Source organism: Elaeis guineensis, chromosome 11 (genome assembly GCF_000442705.2).
Source record: "Elaeis guineensis isolate ETL-2024a chromosome 11, EG11, whole genome shotgun sequence".
Lineage (NCBI taxonomy): Eukaryota > Viridiplantae > Streptophyta > Magnoliopsida > Arecales > Arecaceae > Elaeis > Elaeis guineensis.
The window spans coordinates 3,994,412-4,019,116 of NC_026003.2; the positions used below are offsets into that span (position 1 = coordinate 3,994,412).

The 24,705-nt window shown below is 37.7% G+C and overlaps 1 protein-coding gene across 4 annotated transcripts; it reads right to left on the bottom strand.

The window, feature by feature from the left end:
• Positions 1–478: 478 nt before the first annotated feature.
• On the bottom strand, positions 479–24,453 carry LOC105053711 (protein RETICULATA-RELATED 1, chloroplastic). 4 transcript variants are annotated; one of them, XM_010934969.4, is made up of 8 exons: positions 23,891–24,451; positions 23,714–23,812; positions 23,402–23,622; positions 22,265–22,334; positions 22,047–22,126; positions 15,704–15,768; positions 13,926–14,121; positions 479–855 (listed from the first exon to the last, which is right to left on the bottom strand). In XM_010934969.4, the coding sequence occupies exons 1-7, from the start codon at positions 24,398–24,400 to the stop codon at positions 13,928–13,930; spliced, it is 1,239 nt and encodes a 412-aa protein (XP_010933271.1). In that variant the 5' UTR covers positions 24,401–24,451; the 3' UTR covers positions 479–855; positions 13,926–13,927. The 4 variants fall into 4 exon arrangements, 3 of the variants coding, with proteins under 3 accessions (XP_010933271.1, XP_010933272.1, XP_010933273.1); XR_833499.4 differs by having other exon boundaries at positions 718–855; positions 13,926–14,129; positions 23,891–24,452; XM_010934970.4 differs by lacking the exon at positions 13,926–14,121 and having other exon boundaries at positions 23,891–24,452.
• Positions 24,454–24,705: the final 252 nt, after the last annotated feature.

Sequence of the window (24,705 nt, forward strand, 5' to 3'; positions counted from 1 at the left end):
CCCTTAAAAATGTCAATCCTTCGGTTGGAGTAACAAGGAACTTGATCCTTAATTGCTAGGCCAGACCACACTTCTTTTTTTCTTACTGACCTGTCTTAGTGATGAGAGTTATATCACTCCATGGTAAAATACATGCTGACCTATCTTAATGTACAAACTCAGAAAACTCTGTAGGCAAGTGATGATTCCTAAACCACCTGCCCCCATAAAGAGCGACAAAAGAAGCAAGGCCATTAGTAGCTGATCAAAATAATCTTTAACACTGCAAACGATTTATTATGTTAGGAAACATAATAAATATCGCAAAATTCTAGGACTCATTTGGAATTGAAGACTGAGAATGACACGGTGATGCCCCCCAGTGAGCATTTTTGATTTCCTTATGACAAAAGAGCAAGATTAGATAAAATAAGCTTAATTCGCAAATACTGTAACTAGCTTGTACAAGCCAAGTACTTCTAACATGTAACTCTGCAACTAAAGCAAGACTGAGCTCTTAAAAATATGCATCATTTACAGAAAAATAAATTGCTAAGCAATGGAATACCCTGTTACTTCCTGATTACAACAATAGCTTTAGCTGAATCAGGCAAAATTTCCTTCTTGTATGCAATGTTACATACAGCAAAAGCACCTTTCAGAAAAATACTTACGTAATTTAACATATATTAGAACTCAATCAATTTCCCTTCCTAGTGAAAGAGAATTTTCTGTTAAATTAATCTCTAAAGTGCTGGTGCTTTGCTTGTATCGCATCAATATCAACAAAGGAAAAGGCAATGCCAAAACATGGACACCTCCAGACACAAAATGCTTCAGACACCTTGTCAGTGGACATTTTATCTTGCATGGTCCCTGCAAAAGTTAGACAAATTTTAAAAAAAAAAAATGTTTGGAAGTTGAGGAGCTAGAAGAAAGGAAGAGAAGCAATGGGTAACAGGAAGGCCACACAGCTGACATGAGCATTTGCCGACAAATGATACAGAAGTTTTTATTGAAGTTTAGTAGTACATGATTCTTAACACTAATCTGAATGATCAGAACTCCTTCCAAATAAGTAATAACTGCAGCGTAATTTAATGATAGCAAAGTAGTATATTATAGGTCGCTTGGAGGTAGGAATCCATTTAGTGGTTCTATTGCTTTTTAATTATTTATTTTGCATCCTCTTCTAATGTACGTAAAATTGTAACATGGTTTTTTCTAACCAACTTGTATTAGACCTCATACCATTTAATTTAGGCAATCATATAAATCATTAACAATTTATAACAGTTTCACATTTCAACATTAATATAAAAGAACTTTAACATGATTCATCCATCCAGGTCTGTCTAACTCAAGTTTATGATATCTAAGACTTCCATGATTCACGACGATTCTCGGTTATCAGCCATAAAAATTTAGCAAAACAATGTCATGTTGGATGTATGTCCTAAAAGCCAATTTTGACTGACACATTTCATATCTCTAGGACATAATTTTGTACTTATTGGGCAGTTATAGTATCATTCATATTTATGTGTCTATGAATCATCCAAAGAATTAACAAGATAATGACACATTCTCAAAGAGTTGAGAATTTGAGACATGTATCGTTGATGGTTGATTCCTAAATTGCTCCTAATCACAGGATCATCATGAAGAAGGTGATTGATCCGAATAGACCAGTGCACGGATCGCTTTCTTCGGATAAATGAGTCTCGAGTCTGCAGTATAGAGATACTGGAGCGAGAGTGCTGGTATTGTTAGAGAACTAGCACTGAGCGTGACCAACACGAGAAGTCACATGGATGTCTGCTCACTCAGTGACTTTCTCGATGCTGCAGTTGTATGACTAGTCCTTTGACCTGAGGTGGCATTACTACTCGCAGTGAGGCTGTTGGAGTTTGACTGACACATCAATATGGATCTCAATGAGCCCTTGTAGTGGACGTTGGCCATAGTTGATCCACTGTAGGAGTAGAGTGTGCATCAAGATGGAATCTATTGACCCTAGTAGAAGGAAGTAGTCCTATGGGATTTAAGAAGCTGTCCTTAAGTCTATGACCATAGTATTGTGATTAATGAAAAAGAGTTTTCATAAAATCACATATGGACTCAAACTGATTAAATCTATCATATGACCGATGTTGAGGTTTGACGATTTATCCATGACCTGCCATCTGGTCGGGACTCACGATAGAGGGACTGTATCATGCACTAACTGTACCTAGAAGTTCATCTTTTATTCTACTGGGTTGCCACTACATACTGCTAGGTGTCACTGATGGATTGTGAGACTCACAAGCATCATCTTGATGATCAATGAGCCTTGGTGGACAGAGTTGGAATTGTTCCAATCCATTGAAAAAAATTTTAATGATATTGTGATAGAGATCACAATATATCTCACTACCAGACAGAATAGAACCTATGAGGTCACACACAAAAGAGGCTTTTGACTGATTAGATGGTTGAATTATGATTGTGAATCGTAACAAGATTTGATTATCAATTTGATTGATAATTGATCTAATGCAAATGTTGCATTATATAACTCGCTAAAGAGTTAGTAAGTTATAGGAGGATTAATTGGCAATAGGATTGCTAATTAGCTCAATTTGATTGAGCATTAGGGCTTGTATCAAGCCCAATTTGATTGAATTTAATTTGACTAATTTTGGATTTGATTTGATCAACCCTATAGGGTTATAAGATAACCCCAAAAGGACTAGATGATGAAACCCAGTTGAATTAGGATTTGGGTTTGATCCAATTCCTAATTAGACTAGGATATATGTGTTCTTAATGGGACTAGGAATCTTCTTTTCATGGTGCACCAAATCCTAATGGGATTAAGATTAAAATTGAGTTTGACTCAAGCATCAAGAAAGAGTCCAATTGGACTAAGACTCTTCTAATTAGGAGACATCCAATCTAAATTAATTAGACTCCAAATCAGATTTGGTTTTCCATCTATTTGAGTCTAATCAAGTCCTAATATGATTAGGATTTATTGATGTTTTAATTGGATTTAAAACAATAATTTAAAGAAAAGTCCCATGTGATTGAAACTCCTCCAATCTATGCGCCCAAAAGTCCCACGCCACAACCTGTTTTGGATGCCTCATCCAACCAGATTTGACGCCACTTTTCCCCTCCTTATTAACGTGTAAGAAAGAAGAGAAAACCCCTTTAATCCCGTGAAAAACCTGGGCGTGGAATCCTTGTGATGGGCGGCACAAAATTAAGTGAGAGTCCTAATAGGTTTGGACTTCTATTTCCTATTTAACTTATAATTCCCTTTAGCCTATAAATACCCCCACCACTTGGGACGTGTAAAGGGATGAGAACACCAGGTTTTAGATGCTAAAAACCAGAGGTTTACCGTGGAAAACCAAAAGAAAAAAAAAAGAGGGACGGCATGAACTTGTAGGGGCGCAAAGATATGGATGTCTCCTCCTTTCTTTGTCCAAAAGTTGGACAAAATTTATTATATCTCTATTATAGAGATTTGGTACATGAAATTTTAAGAAAAAAAGAGAAGGGTTCTTCTCATGATCTCTAGCATAGAGATCAAGATCCTCTTACATCTTCTTATTCTCTAAGAGTGTCTTAGGAGAAAAAAAGATTTTCAACCATCAAGATGCGATTTCTGCAAGGGAGCTAGTACCCCAATGAGATCAAAAGGCTTCTGATCAGATCAGAGTCTCGTGTGGATATCCGTAGAGGCCGGACGCTTGTGCGGCTAGAAGAAACCTTCGGAAGACATCCATGATTATCTGTTCACGTTGAAGATTGATCCATGTCTAGGTATGTTTTTATTTATTTTTCTCTATTTGATTTCTGTATCTGAATCTTATCTCACATATGATTATTCTGATTATGGTTTGAAGATATGATCTTGTGCATGCTTAGATTAAATTAGATTTAATCTGAAAAATTTTTAAATTCCACTGCATATTCTTTTTGCAAAATCATGCATGCATGAAACCATAAAACTCCAACATGTCATGCCTACGAGAGTCCTTTTTCTCATCTTCCAATCCCGACAATTTTCAAAATCAACAAATATTTGCATCCTAAGCTTGACTTGTATGGAGTTTGTTAGTAAAAGTATTGTATGGAGCTATTGGTTCCTGTCAACCTGCAGAAAACATTTATAAAATAAAGAGGACATTTCCTGAAAAAAGTTGATGAATGGAAAATGTCAATAAACTTTTTTATAAAAAGTAACAATTGAATGTAAAGGTATTTAAGGAGATACCTTAACTGAAGTGACCTTAACTCTTAACCGAGTTACCTAAGATGTTATCATTTAAGACTTGTCATCACTCATGGTTTAGCCCAATGTGATGAGTCACCAGAAGATTTAAATGGTTGACAAGTTATTTCACCCACAAGTCTGAAAGCCATCTTTGCTAAACATTGTGAGACTGAAGAGTGCATGTTTTTTTTATAGCATTAAGAATGACCACCCTCAATAGAGTGTATGCTAATACTCCTACCTAGGTAACACATCTGCTTTGGAAACTTGGTGAAAACTTAAACCACACCAGCTTCCTAAGCACTTCTTTATTTTGAGTATCTGCTTCCCCGAACCTGCTGCTGCATCATACCAAGTTCCTTGAAGGCCTCAATTTTGGCAACTAAATACATGGTATAGCAATAATAAGGTACTTTTGAGGAAGCCTCGGTGTCAACAAATCGGGCCCAGCCAACTCAAAACAAGGTCCCAAAACACTTATCCTATAGGACCTATACTTCAACCCAAGGTTTTAAGTATTGAATCGTACTGGCCACTATAGAGTGTATGGTATGAACCTAGAATAGTACCAAGACAATGCTGCAGCTCGATCCAGTTCCATGATGGCACATGGTAAATGTGTCATGCCAACTCCAACACTATACCACATGCCAATACCAGGGCATACAATACAGTGCCTGTATGGCCCTATAGGTACCGTTGTAGAGCATGATACCAAGAATTGAGACCTTGCTTCAGCATACTGAGCTCGGCACATTGTTCACATCTAATGTCAAGGTCAAAAAAGCTCTTTCTTCTTTTATCCACTTGAAACTCCAGTCCAAACTTACCTCCCCCACCCCCCAAAAAAAAGTTGGGGGGGGGGTGTTGGAGAAGGGGAAGGAGGAGGGGAGGGTGTGTGGGAGATGGGGGGTAGGGGGCTGACCCCATTCTAAGCCCAACTCCCCTCTCTACAGTCAATAGCCATGCTCGCCCCTATTTTCTCATCATCCTTGACCCCCAGTGTATAACCATTCATGCCCAAAACCCAAGCACCCAAACCCTTGGACCACCGTAACCATAACCTTGTCCTAACTGCTTGTGTTTTACTTTATCCCTCATTTACCAAGCATTCCGATTTAGGACCACATCTGACATTTTTTTTCATGATGTTTGGATGTTAGAAGACACTAGTCAGCTAATAAAGAACTATGAGGCTGGAGGCTTGGAGCTCTAGTTTAAAAAGGCAACAGAATATGGGAGTGGGAAGAGATTCATGTGACTTATCCTTCCTCTATATCCCATGTCATCAAAGATCATGGATTCCAACTCCAACGTGATTTATCTTATCATAGAAAGAATAAACTTCTTGCTCTTATCATGACATTTCAATACAGACTTGCTAATGAAGCCTTCTTACACAAACAGGTTCTTTAAGCATACAGGCCTTTTTAAACTTTTTCCATATTTATCATCACAACTTTCATCAGTGTAACCTTCATCTTCCCCTACTCTTGCTACTCTCTTCAACAGAGACTATAAGCATCCTCTTTTACTATATTCCCAAAAATCTTTAATACAAATGTTGATCATAGTTTACTATATGGCTCTAAACAAAGATTTTAAATCCCGGACGAAGGTGTCCCGGTTTCTTTGTGGAACGAAATATCCCGCTGTCCCGTTTCGTCCTGACAGTAGTTTTAGTCATGCATCCTAGTAAATATCTTCCATCTTTCTCCCCTTCTTTTCTTTCTTTTCTTTTTTCTTTTTGTTCTTTCTTCCTTCATTTCTTTCTTTTCCTCTATTATTTTTTTCTTTTTCTTTATTCTCCCTTCCTTTCTTTTGTTCACTTTTTCTTTTTTTTTCCTTTCAATATTTTCTTTTTCTTCATCTTTCCTTGCTTTTCTTTCCTCTTTCTTCTCTCCCTGTATGGATGAGTTTCGAAGTCCCGAATCCGTCTCGGTCCCATTTTTTTATAGGAATAGGATGGGACAACCAGAAAATCCTCTATCCCACGGAGACATAAAATTTTGTTCTAAATTGCCTGATTTAGGGTGGACCAACATGATTCTTCCCATTGGTGCCAAAAATTGGTGAAGGGGAAAGGGAGAAGCAAAGAGAGCAAGAAAGAGAGGGAGAGGGGGGAAGAGAGGTGCCAGGAGAGGGAGAGAGAGGGGGCTCGGAAGCCCTCCTCTCTTTGTCTGCTCATCCGCAGGCCCCACTAAGTAGAGTCCCTATTTCACTCAGCCAAATTTTTTTTGCCATTCTTTAAGTGAAGTCAACACACTAGGCTTCTAAGTCCCCCTTCTCTCTCTCTTCCTATCTTTTCTTCTCCCTCCTCCCTTCTCTCCACGAATCCCCTTTCTCGATACGTGGCGAATCGGCACAACATAGAATTGCACCGTCAGGCAACTAGCATGGGTCCTGGTACCGATACCACCGACCTTGATTGTCACTGTCTTAATTGATTCTCCATCATTTTTTCTTAATTGATACAACTCCTATAGCTCCTATATTACAATCATTTCTCGCTTTACTAATTTTACCACATATCCATTACAACATTCTCATTTCTACTATTTTCAACATATTTTCTTGGATCCTCTTTATTGCCCAACATAGTAAACCCTACAACTTTATAACTTATTTCCATTATATAAATTTATCCTTTAGGTTGCCATGGTATTCATTTATCACGATACCACAAACAACTCTCCACTTCATCCAACCAGTCTTTCATTTATAATGTGTCCTCATCTATTTCACCACTATTTTGTACAATAGATTTTAAATCAACAAAAATCATCTCTAAGATACCGCTTGTCCATCAATCCAATATAGAGCAGTGATTTTCAATTGAGTTCCTATTTTCACTTAAATTGCATTCCAACAACTTTTGTCCTTATGATTTTTAAGCCCTTATCCACTAAGACTTCCATAAATCCAATTTATGTTTAATCTTTTTCATTAATCAACTATATCATCAATAAATAATACACCATAATGCATCTTCCTAAATATTAGCAATAACTACATGTATGATTAGCTTAAAAAAATAAATTAATTGTTCCTGGGCTTAAGACCCCAAAAAAAGGACTAAAAATACAACACTACTACTAACACTTGTATCTGTTTAAGCATACATATTCTCTATAAATTCAATTTACGATATGAATAATTTTCCTTCTTGAAGCATATCAATTTATTTTTATTGGTACCCTTACCACAAGCTTTCACAGAAACATGTAATATCATAAAGTGATAGTAATAACATAGATGCAATATTGTAAGTTTGGATATGAGAAATTAAGGAAAATAACAATGAAAGTAGGGATAGCGATTTGTTTATCAAGCACATTCCGCCATAGCTGGGCTAGAAAGAGGCTGTGGCTCAGTAGCACCCCTAAAATCTAGGATTTGAATGGAATATGTACCGCTGTACAAAAAAAAACTGCTATACCCTGTAATGTTCTTCGATGCCACCTAAGGAAAAAGATAATTGTCTGTCCTTATCATTTACAATCGCATAAAGCTGTACAAATACATAGCAAAAGACCATATTTAGAGGATCAAATCCCAACAAATAAGGAACAAAATAACAACCAATTAACAAATAGATCAAAGCCGAATTAGCACTATTCTGGATAAATAAGTTGAGAGATTTTAGGGATTCTAACACCCACTCAAGCTGCTGAATAAATATCTTTCATTCCCAGCTTGCTTGTGAGTTCCTAAAATCTTGCTATAGGTAGTCCTTTTATTAAAACATCGGCTAACTGATAATCTAATGGCATATAAGAGGTGCTAATCAAGCCACTATCCAGCTTCTCTTTTATGAAATATCTATCTATCTCAATGTGCTTCATCCTGCCATGTTGAACAAGATTATGTACAATATTTATAACAGACTTGTTATCACAATACAACTTCATAGTTCCTTTTTAATTCTGAGATCATCCAAAATTATTTTTAGCCACAAAAGTTCATACACTCCATGAGCCATTGATCTAAATTCAACTTCAGCACTGGATCTCGCAACCACATTCTGTTTCTTGCTTCTCCATGTAACCAAATCTCCTCCAAGAAAGATGCAATAGCCAAATGTTGATCTCCTGTTTGTTTAGGATCCTACATAATCTGCATTGTGTAGGCTTCTAGAGTCAATCCTTTTCTCTTTTTAAATAAAATTTCCTTTCCTGATGTTGCTTTGAGGTAATGCAAGAATCTATGAACCACTTGCAAATGTCCTCTTTTGGATTATGCATGACTTGACTTACCACGCTTACTAAGTATGCGATGTCTAGCCATGTATGAGAAAGGTAGATCAATCTTCCAACAAGTCTTTGGTATCTTCCTTTGTCCACTATGTTGCCTTTTTCTGTCCTTATTCTGTGGTTTGGATCAATAGGTGTGCTTGATGATTTGCTGCCGAGATTCCCTATCTTTTTGAGTAGATCTAGCACATATTTCCTTTGAGAGATGAAAATACCCTTTTTTAAGTATGCTACTTCAATGCCTAAGAAGTACTTGAGTTTTCCTAGTTCTTTGATTTCAAATTCTCGAGCTAGGTATTTCCTGAGGGACTCCTTTTCAGCTTCATCATTTTCTGTCACAATAATATCATTTACATAGACCAATAGAGTAGTGAGTCCATCTTTAATTGAGTGCTTGATAAACAATGTATGATCCCCTTGACGCTGTTTATATCCTATTCTCAGCATGGCTTTTGTAAATCTCCCAAACCATATCCTGGGTGATTGTTTCAAGCCATAAAGTGCCTTTTTTAAATGACATACCTTATTGGCCCCAAAACTCCCGTCAAATCTGGGTGGAGGTTCCATGAAGACCTCCTCTAAGTCTCCATGTAGGAATGCATTCTTGACATCAAACTGCTACAAACACCAATCAAACATAGCGGCAATAGATAATAAAATGTGCACAATATTCACCTTTACTACAAGTGCAAAAATTTCTTAGCAATCCACTCCATAAGTTTGAGTATATCCTTTCACGACTAATCTCGCCTTGTACTTCTTTTCAGCCTTATATTTCAATATATAAATCCATTTACATCCCACCGATTGTTTTCCTTTAGGGAGAGTGACAACCTCCTAAATCTTATTCCCCTCTAGTGCATTCATTTTCTCTTTCATGACTTGTATCTAATTCTTACTTTTTAATGCCTCTTGCATGGTTTTGGAACTGTCAATTGAGTTTATAGTGGTAAGAAGACTTTTGTACTATGGGGATAATCTATGAAAAGTAATAAATTATGAAATTGGATGATAAGTGCAATTTTTAGTTCCTTTTCTCAAGGCTATTGGTAAGTTCAAATCTTAGGGTGTAGACTCTATAGAATCAAACTCAATAGTAGTAAGAGAAAGAGGAATTTTATTATCTGGATCCGGCTTAGATTCATGAATGTCTCAGCTCTGGCTTGAACTTCTACCTTCTCGAATATGTTAGTAGTTTTACTGGTGATTTGGAGCTCGGCTGCTGGTGCTGTTCCTCTTATAATTCCAATGGAGGTACTGATGGAGAAGGAGAGGAAGAGACCTGCGAGGAGAGGCCAATGGAGACAAGGAAGGAGGGATAAGAGGTACTGAATTATCAAAAGGAATACCCCATTCCATATCTGTATTAGTCTTCTCCCCCTAACGATAGGAATGGGAAGGTTGGAAAAATGATTCATTTTCTTGAAAAGAGACATCTATGGAAATGAAGACTTTTCGGATAGAGAATAAATAACATGTGTACCCTTTTTGTGTGTTTGAGTAGCCTACAAACATGCATTTGAGGGCTCTAGGGTCAACTTACTCCTATGTTGTTGGTGAATATGGACAAAGGACACAACTGAACACTCTAAGTGGAGTGTTTGAATAATGAAAATCTGGATAGAAGTCGGATAGGAGCTGTATAGGACTCTTGTAATCAAGTCGTGAAGGCACTTAGTTTATTAAATAGGTTGTTGCTAGAACAGCCTCCCCCCAAAATTTTTTAAGAGCATTGGACTGAAATAAGAGGGCTTGAGTGACATTAAGTATATATTTTTTCGTTCAGCCACTCCATTTTGTTGGGGTTTGTCAACACAAGAAGACTCATGGATAATGCCTTTATTTTGTAAGAAGCTGGATAGAGTTAGGTTGAAATAGTCCCTAGCACTATTTGATCGAATCCTTTTAATAGGAACCCTAAATTATGTCTTTATCATTTTGTAGAAAATAGAAAAGATGTGGCACTTCAAACTTCTCTTTTACGAGGAACAACCAAGTTGTTTTCGTACAATCATCAATAAATGAAACAAACCACCTAGCACCAGTGATATTAGGTATTTTAGATGATCCCCAAACATCAGTATGTACCAAGAAAAAAAGATAGAATGACTTTGTATTACTTAAAGAAAATGACACACGATGATGTTTTGCAATTGCACAAGTATCACAATGGAAACTATCAGTAGAAATATTTTAAAGAGTAAAGAAAATATTTTCTTTAATAATTGAAATGGTGGATGTCCAAAATGAAGGTGATGAAGCCTAATTTCAGATTTGTTGGATGATGTGGAAGGGTTAAAGAGGATATTTTTGGAGGAGCACAAGAGAGTCAATCGAGCCCCTTCATCTATAGAACCACTCACACCTTTAAGAAGATAGAGGCCATTCCTTAGCAAATCCAATCATCTTCCCTGAATCTGATTCCAGAAACACAAAATGAGTAGGAAAGAATGTCACTTGGCAATTTAAGTCTTTTGTAAGCTGATGAATAGAAATGAGGTTGGTGGACCGCTTGGGAACATGGAGGACATTTTGTAGGGAAAGAGAAGATGTTAATTTGATGGTTTTCTATCCTGCAATAGTTATTGGAGTGCCATCAACAACAGTAATTTTCTTGTTGCCTAGCCTTGGCTTACAGGTATTAAATCTGGTGGAAATATTGGTCATATGGTCAGTAGCTCCTGAATCAATGATCGAGGAGCCGAAATTGTTCACAGGGTTGGCATTAAAAATTTCAAAAATGAGACACTTACCAGATTGGGCCAATGAAGATGAGCTAGAGGAATTAGAAAGGGAAATGAGTAAACCATGCAATTTTTCAATCTCATCTTTGCTGAAATCTCGGATTTCTTCTTTTTTCAAAGCTAGTTTATTTGGATGGAGGTCCCTCCTTATTTGTGAAATTGACTTGTCCCCTTTGTTGACCCTTAAATCCACCATGGCAATTGAGAACTTAGGCTTTGCCATGAAGTTTAAAGCAATTCTCCTTCGTTTGAGAACTTAGGCTTTGCCATGAAGTTTAAAGCAATTCTCCTTCGTGTGGTGTGGCTTTTTACAATAGGTACACCAAAGATTGTCTCGGGTGGATTGTTTTGGAGAGGAGCTATCATTTGATTTGTCACCACGGCTTTGGCCAAGAGAAGTTGGCTTGCCTCCTCCATCCAGAATCTTGGTAGAGATCATTGCTGAACTTTTGGTGGTCTAAGTTTCTAACATAATAAACCTTCGACTTTCTTTAGCACGAATAAGGAAGAGAACTTCATTCAATGGAGGCAACCGATCCTTCCTAAGAATTTGTACATGGAGTGGATCAAATTTCAGTCCTATAAGAACTTGAAAAATACGATTCTTTTCCACCAAATTAACAAGGGCCTTAGCATCTTCACTGCAATGTATCTTAATATCTTAGTGGTAATCCAACTCAAGCCAAAATCCATTCATGAGATTGTAATATTCTGTAACAGAGAGATTACCTTGCTTGGTGGTCGAGATTTTGGTCTTGATTTCATAGATAACAGCAGCATCTTGCATTTTGGAGTATGTTAGGCGAACAGTGTCCCAAATATCCCAAGCAGTAGGCAAAAACATTAGATTCTTACTGATATCTAGTTGCATGGAATTCCAAAGCCATGACATAATCATGGAGTCCTCATCCCATGCTGGAAACTTGGGATCGGTAGAACTTGATCCTATTTCAGTCAAGTGACGAATTTTGCCACACCCCTTGAAAAATATCTTGACAATCTGCGACCACCGGAGATAGTTTTTTCCATCCAACCGGTAGGAGGGAGTCATACTTTGGAGTTCTTCACTCGAAGTAGTGGGATTGCCAAAAATCGGTCCAGTAGAATTACTAGCCGCAGTTTCAGAGGCCGGAGTAGTGGCTTCTAACATGGTTCAACGATAAAGGAGAATGGGACGAGCGATAGCCAGTAACGGCAATAAAGGCCGGAGAGATAGGATTGAAGGTAATGAAGGCCTTAAAAAAAATCTGGTGTCCAAGGACCTTGCTCTGATACCATGAGGAAAAAGATAATTGTTTTTTCTTGTCATTTACAATGACATAATAGCTGCATAAATACATAGGGGATGATCATATTTAAAGGATCATATCCCAAAAAATAAGAGATGACCATATTTAGAGGATCAAATTCTAATCCCAAAGAATAAGGGACGACCGCATTTAGATGATCAAATCCCAATAAATAAGGAAATAAAATAACTATCAATTAACAAATAGATCAAAGCCAAATTAGCACTACTCTGGGTAAGTAAGTTGAGCTATTTTAGGGATTCTAACACCACCTATACTTGTTGCCTCACAAACATGCTATTTGCAAATCTGCTACTTTAAGCAAAATATGCTTGGATCTTATAGGCTCTAACCAAGCTAATTATAATCCTCAAAACTTCTACAACTCTTTCCAACACTTGTCTTAAAAATCTATGCCTCCACCATTTATCTAAGTCCAACATTAAGGGCCATGCTTGCCCATCCCTCCAAAGGCATAACTCGAACTTTTTAAGTTAACATCAGAATAGAAGATAAAAGGTATAAACATATAATCATGTCAAGAAATAGTTAAACCAAAAATGCTGCATAGTCATAGCTTTAAAGAAAAAAATCACTAGGCTGAATCTCTCGTGACTTTCAATTTGGAATATCATTTTCAACTTTGATTTAGCCATTAAAGGAATCACAGATTGCTACGACCAAGTTGATACAAATGATATAAACAACCAAATGCAGGTTGTGGTATTGAATATTCTGAAATGCACACAGGATAGTTTCCCGACTATTATGAAGGTCAGATGTCAATAGAAGGTAAAAGAAGCAAACTGAAACCCATGATTCTAGACAAGCATATGTTTGAATAACTTTATTGTTAAGTATAGTATGATTCCAACAGGCTATTGAATTTATTTGATCACTATCTCTTAATTTACAACAAAGCAATTATTCAACAATCAGTCAATTTAATATATAATATTCTGAAGCTCATTATCCAATCCAATAAATTAAATGGGAGGTTACCATTAAAATGATCTCATGTTCCAATCAATGGATTGGTCATGCAAGGCAACTAGTTTGCTTGCTGTAAAAGGTGCAGCCAGGTAGTGGAACAGGATTATACTACCTACTAAAAGAATTCAAGTAGAAGGCAAATTTTGCTTGGATGATATGAATGCACAAGAAATAGCTAGGTTTTCTATCTGATGGGCAAAATGAATTTGAGCTCATGAGTGAAAGGTTCGTCTTGAAGCTGACATTTCCTACTATAAAATATGAATACTTGTTATACACATCAAACTTGATATAAATACAAAAACAAATCTAACATAAACATCTAACTCACATATCGTACAATGTTTTCACAGTATTGGATTGTAAAGAAACAACAGTAAAAGCATAGAATATATACCATCATTGAACACCACCCCACCGAGCCCAATCCACAAATTGCATGCCACCATAAACATTGTTGGCAAAACGCACACCAACTGTGAAAGCCATCGCTACAGGTGGAATGCGTTTGGCTACAGGTGATGCCTCGACCACACGTTCCAAGCCATTAATGATCTGGTAACGGGTGTTGGAAGAAACCGCGAGAAACACACCTGAATCTCTGATGTTTACTAGTTAGACTAAAAGGGCTGGTTGCAAGAAAGTGTAATTCATGGTATGTATAAATTGTACATGTATATTTGTCATAGATACTGCACTACTATTGGATACGTTTAAACAGAATAGCACCAATGAGCAAAATTTTGCAATAGTTGCACATATGCATGATCCTGCTACATACTTCACAAATGCGACATATTGGTAAATAGATTTAGTGGAACTGCAACAGCAATCATCCATCATAACCATCATTCCCTAATTTACACTGATTATCATTTCTGGTGGCATTATCATTGGAAACCATTTTTAATCAAAAAACAATCAATAAACATGCATCTTCAAGTGTCACTTGATTAACCTAAATGAACTTCTTCTGATGTAATAACAATCATTCTGAGCTTTGGCATTGTTAAGTCATGCATGATGATCTGTTATCTGGGTGGCACACTTTTTTTAGTTTTTTTTTTTCCTTTTTTTTTAATACAAGTGCTTGATTAGTGGACAAGCATAAGATAGGATCAATTGGAAAGACAGGTCAGTGAAATCCTGTCACAATAAAGTAACAAACTAAACCCTATCAAAAGCACTCTTGGCCAGGTCATTAGCAAAAAAACTAGCCCATAATGAGCATGTTTAATGATAATATAAAAGCATAAGGAGCAAATGCTGGTAAGACAGGTTATGCAAGAAGCCAGACTTCACTACCAGCTCTAGCCTTTGAGAGCTGAGACAAAACTATGGCATAACCCCGAGTAACCCTAATTTAGTACTTTTTCACCCTCGAGACAATCAAAATTCTAGTTCATTGATCATAAGCAGCATAGATTCATAATTTTTTCTTTAATGCATTGCTTTTATCTTCTTTTACCCTCTTTTTACAGATCTCTCATGCTGCAAACAGCAGAGATGTGTCAATGAGCCTTCCTTTAATCTGCTGCACTCCTTGCTGTTCCTATTGTTTTGTTTTCAATAACCTACTCGAGGATTTACATTGAAGTGGTTTAGGAGCAAGCTGGTACTTAAAGAACAAATGGGGCGAGAAACCAAGGCTTATGAAAAGAGAGGACTGGAGGATCATGGCAACACCAAAAAGAAGCGGAGGGCCTCCTGAGCAAGGTACAGTAAATTGATATGGGAAGGAAGAGAGACAGCAACAGAGAAGACCCAATAGCAAACGGTGGATCAAACAGATGGTCCCATACAAAAGAAAGAGATCAAATGAAACTGCAACTGCATTGTTTTTCACAAGGCGACAACAATAACAAAATTCCTTTAAAATCTTGATTGGCTAACTACAGATCAAAGGAAGAGCCAATGAAGTTAGGGAATGTTTTGAATGTTTTATGATTAACAGAACTGGCTGTTAACATGATGTATTCATGTTGAATTCCTACTCGTAATTTATATATTTAAAAAAAATTCCAGTAGGTTAACTGAAACCTGCCAAAACAAGATGATTCAAACAGAAACGGCAAAATATGAGGCAACTCCAAACTTTATTGTTGAATAAAGATAAAAGAAATTTAAAAGAAAAATAACAAGTTGAGTAAACATTCCTAATAGTTCTAGGCATACCCCAAAGAACTGCACTTTTCAGAAGCGGTGGAACAGGTACATCTTCTTCTGATTTTTTTACACTCCTGGACATAATAAAAAGTTCAGTAATGAACATAAATAGCTAAAATGAACGGTGAAATAACTAAAAAGACAGTATGGAGACAAATCTAGCAGTTGTTTGCTTGCAAAAGTAAATTATTTATTATTCAATGTTCTATTCAGCAGCATGAGACACAAAAATCTCAGAAATTAATATGATAAATTATCAAGTCCAAAATGTGAATGAAAGATTTGCCTTTATGCTAGGAGAAAAACAGAATCCTTGAGAAGGTGGAGGACAAGTAACAAGTCACAGTAGATGTGCTGGTCAAGACTTCCCTAGAGGATATGGAAGTAAAAGTAACTGATGGTGATTTATTTAATCATAGATTAAACTATGAAGATATCTCCATGGGAGGTCAACTTAGGCTCCATCTTAGAAAGGTTAACAACAAGCACTATGAGCTCCAGTTTCAACTTCCAATGCTTATTCTTCCCAAAAGATAGAAATGCACTTTCACTGAATGTTTGTAAAAACATCCAATTCTCCATCAACATCAGATGCTCTTGCTCGTTTAGGTAATCGATGCTTCATCTCCTGTAGGTCAATCCATTAGGTTACAGAGTCAAATGTATCATCATATATGAAGTGAACATCATTCCCTTCCTTAGTAATTCCCGTTCAGGTGCATTAGTGACTTTAGCAACTGGATATTCTAACATGGTTGGTCTTAGTGGGAGCATTATTCTTTTGATATTTATGTTTCTACTAGATATGCATGTACAAACTACTAACATTCACCAAGGATTAGTGGAGAAGATTATGAAGGAGGGTTTTATTATAAGGACTAGGAGGGACACATTTTGTTGATCATTTACCAATAACTTACATAAATGTCTTTTTCTTCTAATACATCCTTGTCTTCTAGTGCAAACAAAGATGGTTCATAACTATACGGTTTAAACTTTAAAGTTTTAAAAAGTAGCTCAGTATGCAGATGATTAGGCTACCACGAAGTGCATATGTGCTATGCACATGAATACATGAGCATGTATGCAGTTGGTATGAAGTAAAGTAAGGTTCATGAAAAATATATATAAATAAGTAGAAAGTTCGAAATAAATGAGAATATATGAAAACAATAAAAATATTGAAGTGTTCACTTTCATACTTATACAAGAACATACCAGTATATAGCTGATTGTATGGAAAGGAAAGGTGCCTCTAGGGCAAAGTTTGCCAAACCAAAACTAACGCATATACCAACCAGCAACCAGTCATTCATATTGTACCATGTTGGAGCATACTGAAATAAGGAGAGGGAGGGGGAGAGGGAAAAGGAGAGGAAGGTAGAGAGAGGGAGGAAGAGGGAGCGGGGGAGAGGAAGGAGAGGGAGGGAGGGAGAGAGGTGGGCCAAGAAGCTTCAACCGTTGATAGGGAGCTTCAAGAGCCCAAAATTTGGTGACAAACCAAAAAGAGAGGGGGGAGAGGGAAAGGGAGCGAGAAAGAGATAGGCCGAGAGCTTCAATCATCAATAGAGAGCTTCATGAGCCCCAGACCAGCGACAAACCAAGAGAGAGCTGGGAGGGGGAAGAGAAGGAGAGAGAGGCTCATATGTCATAATCATTGTACATCGTCGTCCATGGATGGCTTCAAATGAGATTAGGACATCGAACAGATCAAGCGACACTAGTGAGCAATCGAGACTTCGAAGTTGAATAGGCCTAGCCTTTTATTATCCATTTCGATCAGCTAAATCATAGTGGTAATTGATCAATCCGGTTCAGTATGCCCCGAACAGACTAGTTCGGCATGGTTTGACAATCTTTGCTCAAGGGTATTATGTGATTAAAGATAACCTTGACAACTTAAGGGAACTTTGTAGAGACATGATATTGCAATGTTTGTAAGGCTTAGAGTGTTGGACAATAAAAAGGGTTAAGAAGAAAGGTGGTGTAACGAAAATAAATATGTTAAGATAAATGTATTGAATTTAAAAATTTCAGATGATAAATGTATTCCCTCTACTATTATTACTTGATTGAAACTTCCTAAAGTTTTTTTATCTCCCTATTCATAAACGAATTTAGATTCCAATACTCAACCCATAACTACCAAATTCATCATTTCATCTACTTTATTCTTATTTCTAGAAGATTGTCATAAATCTTGAAGGATTAGAAGTGCTAGTAGAGTTGGAAATCTACATGCCTCCATTAGCAACTTCTTTTTCCTTATGTCTAGCTTCATATCATCAACCTCTCTAAAATTTACAAGGCATTAACTTATTGGCCATGTCTTTACCCTCCTACCATATAATTTTGTTTCTTTATAGTATCATAAGCAGGGTTGTAACTAGGCTAGGTTGGATTGGCTAGGCCATGTCTCTACCCAAGCCTAGCCTGAATTTTTTTGAGACTTCAGGCGAGGCTTAGGACTAAACTTTTTTTGTAAAAATATACAAGCCCAACTTGACCTGAGTGGCTGAGCCCAAGCCTGATCCCAACCCAAAACTCAACTGGGCCGACCCTCATCAGTGGCTCCAGGAGATCAAATTCTCAGCTCGGAGGGGCATGTGGAATAGAACCCTCCTCTAGGTTTGTCATGACTCTCTTTTTGGGAGTTGCCATCTACTTTCATCTTTGGGCCATCAACGATGAGTTCCCCGCTGACAACTTGGAAGTCTTGATGTTTCTTCTTGTCTTCTACCCCACCTATCTTTCTCTCTCCCTCTCCCTTCTTGTCCTCTCTTCTCCGTCTCTCTCCTTGCTTCATTGGCCATGCCGCCACCTACCACACCACCAGCTGCCTTGCTGATGCCATCGCTATTTGTAACTGCTCCCTCACCTTCAACCCGACGCCCATCCAACCATTTGCTCTTGTGCTTACCTCCTCGAGGCCATCTGGGCTTTCCCAAATTAACTCCAAGACCTCGACTAGCTCCTATACAACTCCATTCTCTAGGATTGCAAGCTGCTAGGCTCCTTGTGGAGGCCCCACAATGATGTCTGCTACCGCGACAACTTGGCCAGCCACCAAGCACTTACTGCTTGAAAGAAGCAATGGGCGAAGGAGGCAGTGGCTGATCGGGGCTCTTCAAGAATCCTAGCTGAATGGATTGGCATTGGCCAATCAAGACTCTTTGAGAGAAGTAGAGCCTAGCAAACCTAGCAGCCATGACCTTAGTCGAACTATTGGTCATTTAGACCAAACCCAATGAACTGAATTCAGAAATTGACCTTGAGCTAGATATCAAGCTGAATATGGACTGACACCATGCTTGAATTCAGGCTAGGTCCGAGCTTGGGCTCACGCCAGGTCTAGCCTAAGCGAAATGTCTACTCGAGTTGGCTCAAAATATTTATAGGCTTTAATTTGAAGCTCAAACCTGAACCGAGTTGACACGAGCCTAGCCCATAAAACAAACCCGACAGGCCTTAGGCCAGCCCATAGCCCAAACCTAATAGGCCTCAGGCCAGCCCAAGCCCACTTGGATCCCTAGTCATAAGTGATGCACCTGACCTTCCCTTTCCATTTAGTAGCAGATAATCTGCTCCCCCTTTTGACCTTGTTCATTTAGAAATTTGGGATTTTCACCTCTGCCTTCTATTGCAAGACAATTCTATTGTCTCCGTATTATGCATTATTAGTGACTCTCACTTAGCTTCGGTAATTTTATAAAGTGTGTCACTAACTTCATGCCTGTTGCATCTAGAGCATTTCACAATTATGGTTCATTCCCTATTTAGAAGATTAAATGGAACTATCTTTTCATAGGATATACATGATATTTTCATCTCACAAAAACCTTATCTTAGCTGCATTATCACATGCTTGCCTGAAATATTATTGCTAAAAGGTCGCACATTACAGTACCCTTGCACTCACAATCTCTACTTCTATGCATCACTACTTCAAAGTTGAAGTAATTTTTCGCGCAAATGCTTCCTTAGAAGTTAAACTTCCATTTGTCCACATTTATAGAAAAAGTATTTCTTGTTTTTCATCCCCATTCCCATATCAACCAATAATCAACTGCACTCATTTGTTTTAGCATAGGTGTACATCCTATATAGGGTCTACTTTCTGATCCTCTCATAGTAGATAGTTGGCACTTTCATATGCCTATCCTTGATTCTTCTTCCTAGAGAATAACCTAAAGTTTTTCTCAATCACATAGGTTGTGTATTTTCAAATATAAATTGCAGCAGTAGGTTTAGCTTTCATTTTAACCAAGGTTTGTCATGTTGGTACCAGGCCCCGTACTAGTGCCAATTTGTTATCATGTTGATAAGGGCCCGATCGCATACTAAGTGTTGCTATGTTGGTATGCCCCCTGTATTGCATATTGGTACTAGACTGGAACAATATTGTACACCCTATACTACCCAATTCGATACGATACGACAAATCTTGATTTTAACCCTTCATCTAAAAACACAAATTAGCAATATCAGAAAATGATTTAACTCTTCCTTAGGATGACTATTTTCATTTTTCCATTGCTTGGCATTTTTTCTTTCATATGTGTTCATTAGCCTTTAGCCTTGAGCTCAACTTTCTTTTTTACCCTCAAAGGCTTGGACCTTTCTTCTTCTTCACACACCTTCTTGAAACTTTGAAAGAGTAACTACTTTCCTAGATCTTCGGTGCCCTTCCCATTAAGCCCTCTAAGCAACATTTTTTTTCATCATCTACAAGCATTCCCTACATTCCCAGATACTTTTGTTGCACAAAGGCAACAAATAATGAGCACCTTCTTTTACCTATATTATTTGTAGATTATCCCACTATATGAGAGTGAAGAATGGCTTTCCTAACAATAATCAATTCAAGAAAGTGCATGGGCAGGCAACCACCTCCTACATGTATTATGTGGCAGATGCACCTAACATAGTCCACCTATAAGCACATATAGCCAAATGCATGACTTTGAATTGGAAAGTTTTGCCGAGATTTTTCAAGATTGTCTTGAATAACTATCACAAATCTGCTACCCTTATTGGATGCTCTTCATGCAACAACGGCATCCTCTTAATGACTGGAATTTTTTTTCATAGTATGTAAATAAATATAATTCCTCTTCTATCTGGTGCAGTTCTCATCTCTTAGAGAAACAGAGAGCTGAACCATTTGAAAAGAAAGGCAAAATGTGAAGAAGCAGGTGAAAACATGCTAAGGAATTTGCACTGTAATAAGCGTTCTCCTTTTCAGATATGTATCCATGAAATGGGTGGAGATAGGACAGCAAAAGGGTGAAGATACGCAGAAAGCGGACCCCTCTCCAAGGAATTTGTGTTATTATAGTATGTAACATTTTAAGCAACACCTTGCAAAAATTTGCAAGTAAAACCTCATATCATATGTCAAAATTGAACCAGAATTAGAATTAAATAAGAAGCTCAACAGCACATAACAATAACAATTTAAAATAATATAAGCCAAAGTATCTGCAGCATTCCCCAATCGGAATGTGAATGCACAGATTCAAGAAAGAATTGCGATGAGGTGAAAAATTATAATTCCCATGACTGAAAAGCCGATAAAACAGTGCGAGGTACATGAACACAGGCATTTCTATTAAAGAAAGTCGACCTAGATGCTTCATGCTAGATGACATTAAGGATGAAAACCAATTATCAGTTTTATTCTGTTGAGCATTAAATGTTACAAACTGTGACAATTTTGTTTTATTCAGATTCTATGATTCCAATTATATAAATCCTATTTCACCAAAAGACCCCCAATAATGATCACATATATAGATAGTTGCATGATTGCATATTTGTTTTCAGAAGTATATCCACCCCAAATATCAAACGCCAAGTATTCTGGATGAGCAGAAATATTTGGCATCCAACACAGTGTTGGCATAATGACTTAGACATTGATCACATGGCATTATATTTTCCTTTGCCATCAGCAATTCAGCTACTGAAGCATAAATTAGAGAGGAGAATATAATTTCATGTTTTTATGCATGTACCTATTTGCAAGTTTCTTGTGCAATCCCCACAATATGTCAAGGCAAGTCCAACGATAGCATGATAGTAGACAGTCAACATACAAGGGCATAGACCAGGAACGTGTATAAACTTGTTCAAAATGGAGATGGACCACAAATTCTCAATATCCAATGGATCACAATATCATAACCCACTAAAGCAACACAAAGGTACAAATTTGAAAAGCAGGAACATCAAATGCTCCCACATTGAGAATGATGTGAAAAGCACCACTAGCAGATCTCCTCTAGAAGGTATCTTGTTCAAATGCATCCATAAAATCATGAGATATGTATGCTAAGATTGAAGATTGTACCTTTTGGCAGTCATTATCAAATTGGCAATCCCTTGGCCTACAATGCCACATATAAATCCAACCGAACCATATAATACTCCCTGCATCCATGACATGCATAAGAGGTGTTGGAAGGCTAAAAATTTATGTTCATGAGATAAATTATAAGTAAATGACATCAGCACAAAAGGTGTGAAAAGATAAAACTTCATGGATGATGACAATGTGCTCTAAGCTACCTTATAGAAGTATGCTCCAATCCTTTGTTGAATTGTAAATTTGCAGCTTGGCCTTTCAGCTTCAAAAATGCTACATCAAGAATTCCAAGAAACTTCAGGCAAAAAAGAGCTATCTCAAAGATTAGCAAAGAAGAAATAGGAAAGGACAGCCCCAACATAGTGTGAGATGCATGATTGTATGCCTACTGATTAAGTAATTATCCATATATATAATCTATATAAGGCAATGATATCAATCAAATCATAATCCCTGTGTTCAATCCTATGCACAAAAGTGACTGACAAGAAGTTTCCAACCAATGATCCCATGATTGCCCAACAAAGGAATAACATAACCAACTGAACTGAAAACAACAATCTCCGGGTGCATTTTATGCCAAAAGTGATTGACAAGCATATTTGAAAATGTGAGGTGAAAAGAAATGGATAATGAACTGAACTGAATAAAGAAAGCAATTCATAACAAAGAGAAGTCCCCATGGAACTTCAAACAAACTCACAAGTCAATAGTTCACATAACAGGAAGTTATTATTAATTACAATAATCACCATCACAGCTGAAAATTCACATGGAAATTAGTAGATAAAATAAGGTTCATGATGTTGACGCCAATGCTATCTTTCTTTTACAAAATAAGTGCGCTATATGTATTCCGCAAACACATCCTGACAGATGATTAAACGTTAGTCCTTGAAGTGCCAATCATGGCAGAAAAACCTCTCACTAGGAATGGTGAAAAAATGCTCAAGTTAATTGTGGAATACATAGCTAAGAACGCTTTTTCGTTCATCATTATGTATAAATAATATTATGCATAATGCTCTCTGTGAAACTTGTAAGGACATTAATCATGGCTGGTTCTCAGATCATTGAATCATTAAGAAATTATTTATGTTCAGATTATGGGGGAAAAAAAATCAGTAAGGTGAGCAATGGGGGGCACTAATACCATCAACTCAATCAACAATGGCAAATCAAAATACAACAAAATCATGCAACTGACATTACTAAAAATCTAAAGAATGCACTAAAGCAGATCAGAAAAAACCTCGAACATCTATTTTCTCAAAGAGAACCAAATTGAAGATACTCAATTTTTTTCATATGCATCCAATTTGAGATCTTAAGCTGCTTACCTGCTAGGCAGAGCTCCACAAGCACGTGTCAAGCTTCCAAAAATGCCTGTCGATGCCGATGGCTGCCCAATACGTGCATAAGGTGCTAACAAACCCACTAAAGCAATGTCGACAACTATCCCAACCAAAAGGTCTGCAGCATACAACTCAAATTCTGCCCAAAAATCTTTCCCCCTCTTTTTAATTTCAGCAAATGTTGCACAACAAGAATCGATAACAATCTGCATTGTTCTATAAGTCAATTGAAATGAAAAAAAAAAAACTTCTAATATTCAACCTCAAGAACATTCAAAGTAACCAAAATCAGCAGACCTCCGTTCCAACTTTAAAAAGAAATGACGGGTCAGCGAGCATTCGATCCCGAAATATCGAGCAGCACCTCATCAAAGCACCCAGTGGCCAAGGTGCCGCCTTTTTTAAGTAAGAAACACAAAAGGCGTGAACTTTCTGGAAAAGTTAAGATTTTGGGTACAATTCGAGAAGGAATACCTGTAGGTCTAAGTATCTGAAGAGAAAATCCCTTCGGATCCCCATGGTTTTCGCCGCCTCCAACATGTCAGAAGGCAGGCTCGCCCCACAGGCCTCCAACTCTCGGATCACCTCCTCAAACTTCAACAACGGCCCGAACTCAGCCTCCTCACCATCATCTTCGCCATCATCCCCTTCGCGGTCACCATTACCACCACCACCACCACCACCTCCGCCGCCGCCGCCACTGCCGCCGCCGACTCCACTCCCATGATCGTGCTCTGCATGGAAACTCCAATTGCCATTCCTGGCGAAAAGTCTGCTGTCGCTCGCGAGAGAAGAGACAGGATTAAAGGTTTCTTTGGAGGCCGCAGCGAATCCGGATTTGTGATTGGAACGCGATCCGAAACCCCTGAACTCGAAGAAGAGAGTGTTTCGGGCGAGAGCAGCGGAGTCGATAGAGGGGCTGGCGGGGTTTGGGGGGAGGAAGGAGGGATCGCAGGCTCTGAAGGTGGCGCTGGAGAAGGCCATTGTCGAGCTGAGACGAAAAGTTCTTTTTACTACTGAAAAAGTCTGCCGTTACACTGGTGCAGCGGAAGAAAACCCTAGTGTTTTTTTTTTTTTTTTTGATAATTCAAAAAATTTTCTAAATCGTTGATCTAATCTTTTATATATATATATTATATATATACATATACTAGATCTGATTGATCAGATCCGAGCTCCCATCCAGTTGAATCTCCCTCCATTGGATTAGCGTGCATCTCCAAAACAGATGTTTGGACAAATAGAGAATTTCTCTCATCTCGCTGAACTGGCGTTGCTTAAAAAAAATA